This window comes from Populus alba, chromosome 13 (assembly GCF_005239225.2).
Source record: "Populus alba chromosome 13, ASM523922v2, whole genome shotgun sequence".
Classification (NCBI taxonomy): domain Eukaryota; kingdom Viridiplantae; phylum Streptophyta; class Magnoliopsida; order Malpighiales; family Salicaceae; genus Populus; species Populus alba.
Genome location: NC_133296.1, coordinates 16,232,219 through 16,241,517, shown reverse-complemented (window position 1 = coordinate 16,241,517; position 9,299 = coordinate 16,232,219). Strand labels below are relative to the sequence as shown.

At 31.7% G+C, this 9,299-nt stretch overlaps 1 protein-coding gene across 1 annotated transcript; it reads right to left on the bottom strand.

Annotated features, from left to right (window-relative positions):
• Positions 1-6,053: 6,053 nt before the first annotated feature.
• Positions 6,054-8,114, bottom strand: LOC118054026 (isoleucine N-monooxygenase 2). The gene is made up of 2 exons (XM_035065459.2): positions 7,143-8,114; positions 6,054-6,907 (listed from the first exon to the last, which is right to left on the bottom strand). The coding sequence occupies exons 1-2, from the start codon at positions 8,097-8,099 to the stop codon at positions 6,278-6,280; spliced, it is 1,587 nt and encodes a 528-aa protein (XP_034921350.2). The 5' UTR covers positions 8,100-8,114; the 3' UTR covers positions 6,054-6,277.
• Positions 8,115-9,299: the final 1,185 nt, after the last annotated feature.

Here is a 9,299-nt window from a genome sequence, read left to right as displayed (position 1 = left end):
ATTTTTTGTATGAGAAAAAGTGAATTTGGAGAATAACCCAAAAATGGGGGTTATAATTGGCAAACACCTTTTTTAACGTGCATGAAATGAAGGTTATCAAGTATAATTTTTTTGTTTTTTTTTCTGATAATACATATTTTTGTTGGCTATGGTACTTGTAATTTCCATTTCTCGCCACACTGAGCTTTATTTCTCCTACTAAGTTCTCTTTAGGAAAATTAGAGTTCATTTTTCCTAAAAAGAGGAATTAATTTGGGCATTCCTTCAACCTTGTCAATTTAAAAGTAGTCATTCTTCATTTACCCCTATAAAAACTCGTTGATGAAGGCTGTTGGAAGGGGATGTTCTTCGAGCTGGAATGTGTGAATTCATGTGGTATGCTGGTGTTGTTGCATCTACTTTAAGGGTTTGCTGTTATGAGTGTTTCTTCAACCTAGCTCAAATACCAATTATTGAAAAACACTAAATACACAAATAGTTTTGAGCTTCTGATCTTTTATTCATTGATATTTGTTGCACGTGTACGGGGTTGCGACGATCATCCACTCGGATCAGGATCGTCAAGAATGATGTGGGTGGAAAGGTCAAGGAATGAGATTTTCCATGTAATATTTTAATCACTAGAAATCCTAACTGGTCTTAAAGTTTGGGTAAGGGGATTGGTTGCATAAAGAGAATGTATTAACACCCCATAATATATCTTACCTGAGGTAAGTTGCATTGTTTATTTGTCTAATATGAACTAAGAAGAAGTTGTGTTTTCTAACTGATGATTTGTTTAAGGTTTAAGATTTAAGAAAAATCCTTCTCAGTCAGGTGATCTTTATCTTATAAATTTAAAAATATAACCATTCGAATGCCAACATCAAAAAATAAAATAAATTATCTTTTTGTTTAATATTAGGAATATGTCTTCCATATAAGTTTATAATCCCATATATTAAAAAAACAAAAGATCTGTTTTTTTTTTGTTTTTTGTTTTATTTTGGAAATGTAGAACAAAAATCCTTTAAAATTTTACAAACTTATTGTAAAATCTATGTAATATTAATAAAAAAAAAACATGTCAAAGTATTTTTGATTTTTTTTTTTAAAAAATGCTTAAATAACTTTAGGATTTTTAGCCATATGCAAGAAAAAAAAATTATTTTATTTTATTTTTATTGTTTTAAGGCTTTGTTCGGCAAAAATCCATTTTTCTTTAAAATAAAATTACAAAAAATAAGCTTAAGAAGTGTTTGTCAAACACACCTTTAACCCAAAAGCCTTTTAATAAAAATTATTACAAACCGAACAGGGTTTTAAATCTTTTGACTTAACCCCAGCAAAGTTGACCTGAAATTTTTTGTTCAAATATAAACTGAACAAAAAAATCTGGTTTTACCCAAAAACAATCCAAAAACAAAATAAAGCAAAATAAAATAAAATTAAACACCTAAAAAACACAAAAAAAAAAAAAATTCTTAAATAAAAAGATGAAGAACACCAAGAACTTCAATAACACTTAACATGAACCTATGAATATGGGTTCCAAAACAGACCAGATTTGGTTTAAACAAAGGTATATACATGTTGTAAATTATGCAAAGATCAATAATGTAGTATCCATTTATATTGATTATCACTAAAATGTCTCGATTTTTATTAAAATCAGCTTTGGTTCAAAACCAAAACTCTAGGATTAAAACCTATCAAAAACATGTTATTTATGCAAACAAACAATAGATTGTCTACTAATCATGTATAAAAAAGGTGTTTGTGTAAAGAAATGGACCAAACACTGTCCAAATCTAAAGGCTAAAGCAGTGTTCCTTCCAGGAACACGAAAAATATGCTAAAAAAACCCAAAAAATCTCTAGTTAAGGCAGCTTTTGGCAAACCTAGAAATGGGTATTTTTGGCTCTTAAAACATGCTTTTTTTGTCCTAACAAGTTACAATATCATACACAAACATGTTTGATCCAAAAAACTAATAAAAAACCATCAAAGCATGAAAATCAAACAAGAGATACCAAATCAAAAAAATTAATAACTTAAAAACAACCTATATATGCATGCAACATGTATTCAAAATTAATTTTCTGAATCTATTTTATGCATGAACATGCCTAACAAATTCAGGGTAAACATCATTGCTTTAACATGCATAGCTCTAAACAAAAACTAAAACAACATTGTTTATCAAAAAACAAACTTATACAACAACTTTAATGCATCAAAAAAAAAAAAAAAAAAAAACTTCAATATAACTTAATTAAATAAAAATCATAGCAATAAAAAGGTGAATGGAACATCATTTGTAAAACATTCAAAACCTCTTTTCTATGCTTGCAAACATAACTATAAAACAAAAAACAAATAAAAAACACCTTAAGTAGGCCACAAGGGCCTGTTTTTGGATTAGATAGTATACGTATAACAACTACTCTCTTTCTTTTCTTTGGAAAATTTAGCCTTTCACAAACTTACTAAGTTTAGGAAACTTGAGAAAACCTTGTGTGAGCCTCTCAAATCTTCACACTTAGCTTTTTCATCAATATTTTTTTTTTTCTTTTTTTTTCCTACCCTTTTTTTTAAAAAAATCTTGAAGGGGGTATTTATAGGATTTTGGGAGGTCTTGAATCCATTTCTAACCTCTTGATCTTGAGAGAAGTATTGTGAACCCTTGATAAGAACCTATTGTGGAGCCATATGAAAACCAAATCATTTTTTGCATGATGGTTACACTATCAAAGCTGACTGAGTTGCCTACTTTTGAGATCTTGTCGGAGCAGTTCTGAAGTTGTCATCGCTGGAGACCACCTAAATTTGGTAAAGAGGGTATACTCCATTCATTTGGATCCAACATTGCTTAATTTAGAGGTTTGTAACTCCACACTCATACGTTTGAAGTTGTCAACTACATCAGCTGAAACTGTTAAAACAAATATGCAAGCTGATGAACGACGTGCCATTTACTTTCTTTTCATTAAATCTGAATGACATGTCATTTAAGGTTCTTAATTCGAGATTTGAAAAATTTCAATTGAGTCCCTACTCTTTCCATTACTTTTAATTATACCAGTAATTGCCCCTAAATTTTTAATTTCATGTAATTTCATCGTTGTTAAACTCAATTATCAGCTCCAAAGTTGACCGCCATTTTCAATTTAGTCCTTATTTCTAAATTTATGCATTTCGACCTTAAATTAATCAATAAACTTTTAATTTTTTCAATTTGACCCGTGATTTGGTCAATTTCAGCCTTTACAATGACACATCCTTTTCAATTTGGTGCTTAATTTTAGATTTCTTCAATCAAGTCTTTAATTGCCTATTAAACTTCAATATTTGAAAATTTTCAATTGAGTACCTACTCTTTCCATTACTTTTAATTATACTAGTAATTGCCCCTAAATTTTTTATTTCATGTAATTTCATCGTTGCTAAACTCAATTATCAGCTCCAAAGTTGACCGCCATTTTCAATTTAGTCCTTATTTCTAAATTTATGCATTTCGACCTTAAATTGATCAATAAACTTTTAATTTTTTCAATTTGACCGTGATTTGGTCAATTTCAGCCTTTACAATGACACATCCTTTTCAGTTTGGTGCTTAATTTTAGATTTCTTCAATCAAGTCTTTAATTGCCTATTAAAACTTCAATATTTATATAATTAAGCCTTTGAATGAACCAAATTAATTCTTAAAAATTACAATTCGACCATAGACTTTAATTTCTTCTAATTAAAGTCTAAATTGACTTAAAAAAATTAAATTTTCTTGCAATTAAGTCCTTGAAAAATTCAATTAAGCCTTGAAAAATTCCAATTGAATACTTAAACATTCAATTTAAATTTTCCTCCTTAAATGTAATCTTCCTTTACCAATGAAGCCTTCATTAGTCGAAAAATACACTATTAAATTTTTTAATCTCGTATAGTTTGATCTTCCTGATTAGTACTTAAAAGTTGATATTTATCAAAATTTTATATCATCATTTTGCACTTAAAGTATCAATAACTCCTTAACTAAAGCACGTTTTATAATAACAAGTCTAATACTATAAAATGACCTAATATATGGTAAATGTTCATCTTAAATGCAGGGCTATCACATAAATCAAAGGATTCATTAATGAATTCAACTACTGAAATTTGTGAAGATAAAGAGAGGGTGAAACTTAGAAAAGAGATGTTAGTGCAGTCCAAACTAGAACATTATTCGGTAATTGGGTCATATCTCGAGTTCTAGATGTCTCAATGACCTCAAATTTTTACAAAGATTCAGTAAGACATAGGCCTACAACTTTTATGTTTTCATCAAGATCTAAGAAGGCCGTTTTCAAGTCCAAATTATAGCAAGAACGGAGAAGTCCGAATATGTCCTGCAACCCGAATACTATTTAGTGTTTGGCTCATATCTGGAGTTCTAGAAGTCCAAATGACCTCCATTTTTTTTCCTGAAAAGCTGAGTCAATTTCCTACAACTTTCATGTTTTCTAGTGGACCCAGTTCGGATGGTAGCATTTTTTTTTTTTATTCAGACAAGAAGATAAGGATTTTCACCAAGTCAAAAGTTGGCCACCCACTCAACAATTAGTCATCAAATCAATAATTCCGAATTTTGGCCTATAAAAGGAGGCAAGCGCCATGCATTTGGAGGCTTGGTTGTTCAGATCAAGTTTATGCTCTTTATTTCTCTCTTTATATTTTTTGTAATTTTTAAGTTTTGCTTTCATTAATATCTTGTTTATGCTTTTCATTTCCTTTCCTTTCTTTAGTTAACTTGTATCTTATTTATGTTCTTGTTTTTTTTATTTATGTTTCTCTTCTTCATTATTTTTAGCTAAGTTTATTATGTCAAGGTGAAAAGGTTACACTAATGGTGTAAGAATAAGTATAGTGTAAACTCAACATGGACCTTAATGTTTAATATTAACATGTCTTATCTTTTTATCTTACTAATTCTTAATACCTTGCTTGTTAAATGGTTAATTTAGATTTGTGTTGTATAACATTTGGTACAACAAATGCTTGACACTCTCATAGCCCAACCGTATGGTATTACCTACACCTGGGCTATGAAAGGAACTTGATTTGTTATTAACATCAGTTAACATCATGAATTCCTGATAATATTTAAAATTTTGGTGTTATGTAAATAAGATAATTAATATGATCATGTTAATAATTTATAATGAACTATTAATGACAAATTATCCAATTGGAACTTCCTCCGTGTGAGGTTTTCAAATTGAGTAATAAGAGTTTTATACTATACTTGTTTGAAATACCATTGGTGGATCCTCTAACCTTGACATTTGTTTTTTATTATTGTTTAATCCTTACATTAATCTTCCATCTCAAAGTTCTCATTAATTTCTTCCTCCTCTTCTTTTTATTGTTAATTATTATTATTATTATTATTACTACTTATTTTATTATTATTATTATTATTTACATTCTTGTTATATTTTATATACGTTAAGTATGCTTTGTATTTGATCAAGGATCCTAATATTGTTGGTCTTACCTTGTTCATTCGCATCAGAAATCTATTTATATTATATAATATATCTCTTTGATCTTTTCATAAACTCAGTATATAGGCTGGAAACCTGTGACCCGATCTTTTAAATCATTCTCAGGTATAACAACGCCACGTACTGAGTATTATTATTATTATTACTATTAATATTATTATTACTATTACTATTATTGTTATTATTATTGTTGCTATTGTTGTTGTTATTTTTGTTATTGTTGTTGTTGTTGTTGTCTTGTTATTTATAATTTATACAATTAACCTCTCTGTGGTTCGACCCCGATCTTACCGGGTTATTTATTACTTCGACACTCCTGCACTTGGGAGAAGACATCAATCTTTTGGTCGTGTCACTTTCTCAACCAATATTCAATAATTTTTTGGGTATTCTAGTATATTCTTCTTACTGAAATATTTGTGTGATTTTCTTTCTGTATTTTTTTAATTTTTTGCATTTTCTCTTTGCTTTTTTCTTTTAGTGTATGTGGGGCCTCCAACAAATGTAAGAACAATATTCGATCAACGCTCTTAAATTATGTTATTTTCACGGGGGGTTATAATTAAGCTCAAACTATCGCAATCCATTAAAATTTTTAATTAACTAGTTAAATAAGAATTCTAAACACAAATCCTGTATGTTTCTTTTCTCAATAATATAAAAGTTGCCAGAGTTTATTACATTAACTGCTAATGTTCTGGCACACCGTCTATTGATAATATTTTGCAGCATACACAGTCCTTGCACTCGCTTCAGTATCCGGGATACAGGTGTGGAGGCAAGCGTGGTTTTGCAATTGCAAACAGTGGTTTCACAAGAGCCATGCTGTCTTCAGCAATGGTAAGGTCGATGCTGGATTGGCGAGGTGGTAAACTCCAAGTAAACGCTTGAAGAAGTCTAGCAAATAGCATGGTAGTCATTGAGGTCCCAAGTGTCACACCAATGCACCCACGTTTTCCAGTGGAAAACGAAATGAATCGCAGATTATTCTCAGTCAGCACCACCTTCTCCATTTCATTGAGGTGGCGCTCTGGCTTGAACTTGAGCGGCTCATCCCATACTTTAGGGTTTCTGCCCAGTCCTAGACGGCTGAGCAGAACATAGGAACCTTTCGGGATGAAGTAGTTGGCAACTGTTGTATCGGCGGCCGACACATGAGGAACGTTAAATGGTGCGACAGGGTGAAGCCTGAATGCTTCTCTAGCACATGCCTTCACGTAATTGAGATGCGCAAAGTCTGATTCTTGGACAAGTCTCTCATTTCCAACCACTCTATCCAGTTCTTCTGTAGCCTTTTCAAGTATCTCAGGTTGGTTTAGCATCTCTGCGAATGCCCATTCACAAGCATTTGATGGATTGTCCACTGCTGCAACCATTATTTCCTGCAAGTGTCATCATGTTTGAAAATCACTACTATGATATACAGTAGTGAAACTTAATTATTACAGTTTTTTTTTTTTTTTAAGGAAAGAGATGCAAACTTGAGACTTTCAAAGGAAAGGACACGAGTGCCAGTTAAGCTATAATTAGCTCATCACTGGTATAATTAATTAACATTAAAGACATAGTTATGTGTTTCCATGCGGAATTCAAAATGTAAATGCATATAAAACTTACTGTAATTTGAGCTTTTATCTCATCTTTTGACAACAGGGGATTGCCATTAGGATCTTTCAGGGTAATTAAAATATCAAGCAAGTCCTCCGTATCCTTCTTTGCACCATCCTTCCATTGTTGAACCCTCTCATGGATTATGGGATCATGGTATTTATTGACGATCCTATGATTCTCCATCGCCACCTTCTCATGCCCATCTAAGTCAAGCCCTATCAAAGATGGCAAGAAATCCGAGATGCAAAATGCATATATATGATTGAGGCTGCTGAAAAGGGCATCCACATACTCCTCTTCCTCAAAACCAGGTCCACCATCTTCCATTCCCTTCCCAAAAAACCTCTTATTGAACAGCATCTTCCTAGTGACATTTGCACAATAGTGCTGGGCAGCAGTTCTCAAATTCACAATGCCACCTTGATGCACAGACTTCTTGCACTGGTTATACACGTAATGAACAAGGTGATCAGCTTCTTCAACTCTTTTGCTATAAAGCCACTGATGTTTTTTTGGAGAAAGTACATGAGTCATAAGAACTTTCTTCATTTTATTCCATTGGTCTCCAGAGGGAGTGAGAATTGTTGTTAAGTACCCTCTCGAGATGAGATCTGTGGTCATGGTATGAGGTCTAGATGCAAAGGTATTATCTTGTGCTTTTAAGAATTCACAAGCAATATCAGGACAAATGACAGGAATCACATGAACATTTCCTAAACGGATACAAGCTATTTCAGTGTTCATTTCTTTCATGAGATTGCGTATCCATCGATACACTGGCTTGTTTCGGAGCATGGTAGGGAGGCGTCCAACAATAGGCCATGGTTTTGGACCGGGAGGCAATGGGTGTTTCTTGAAATTCTTATGGGATTGGATGAAGTAAAACAGTATGATTGCTAAGACAAGAAGTGAAGCTGGGGAGCTTAATAGGGCTGTGAAGGAAGTTGCAGCAAGATATTCCATGATCAAACAACTCGATCTACTAATGTTCTTGACATGCATGGTGTTCCTTGTGTGGCTTTATATAACAAAAGATTTTCAAAAGGGAGAGTCGTGATAAACACCAGATTGCCCCCACACACTATAAATGTGTTATTAATCTATAATGTTTTGTTCTCTACTTGTCTTTGAAAAGGGAGAGTCCTAATCAAAATCTCCCTCGTTTTGAAAATTCTCCTAGGTTCATCCAATACATAACTCGAGAAAAATATGGTAGAATGAAAAAATAAAACATATAAAAATTTATATGGTTTATTTAAATTTAGTTACGTTCACACAAGTATTAAAAGATTTTATTAAGTAATGGGAGGATAATAATAATATTTTTTTTATTAATAATTTCTTTTTGAAAATCTAAGTAAAATTCCCATGTACTCTCTCACAAATATCTGATAATTTTACAAATTCCTATCAAATAGTATCAGAGTTGCATAAACACTTCTTTCAAGTAAAGAATTGTATGACATGGTATTGTAGTATGGTGACATTATATTTGATTTTCAATTTGGTAAGTAGAAATTTTCTGGTTTTGGTGTGATACACAATTGGATAAAATGAAGTATTTTATGAGAGTTTTTTTATTGGAAAACCAATCTTCTCCATCATAACCTTAATCTTGTGCATATATAATCTATATAATTTATTTATTTTTATCACCGTAAAAAATATGAAGTTTGTTTATGTTAGTTCATAGGTCACAAAGCCCTAAACCAACTCCACCTTAGACAAGAATGCATAATTATTAATCTGCCAATGGCTTAAAAGCCTGTGTTTTTCTAATGAACATGCCTCGAACATATCAAGGTTGATGAATTTGAAGGATTGCAGATTGCATGAAATCAAGAATCATAACTGCCACGTGTTTATACAAACACTCATTCCATTAGTCTACTCGAATGTATTACCAAACAGGATATGAGAAGCTATCATATAGATTAGTTATTTCTTTAGAGATATATGCTCAATAAGTGAAGCTGGGGAGCTTAATAGGGTTGTGAAGGAAGTTGCAACAAGATATTCCATGATCAAACAACTTGATCTACTAATGTTCTTGACATGCATGGTGTTCCTTGTGTGGCTTTATATAACAAAAGATTTTCAAAAAGGAGAGTCGTGATAAACACGAGATTGCCCCACACACTACAAATGTGTTATTAATTAATC

What these genes read in the sequence shown, in the direction of transcription:
- LOC118054026 (XM_035065459.2), bottom strand. Translation starts at nt 8,099, where the DNA reads ATGGAATATCTTGCTGCAACTTCCTTCACAGCCCTATTAAGCTCCCCA. An exon ending in AGATAAAAGCTCAAATTACA is followed by an intron (nt 6,908 to 7,142) that starts GTAAGTTTTATA and finishes TGACACTTGCAG; the next exon opens with GAAATAATGGTTGCAGCAGT.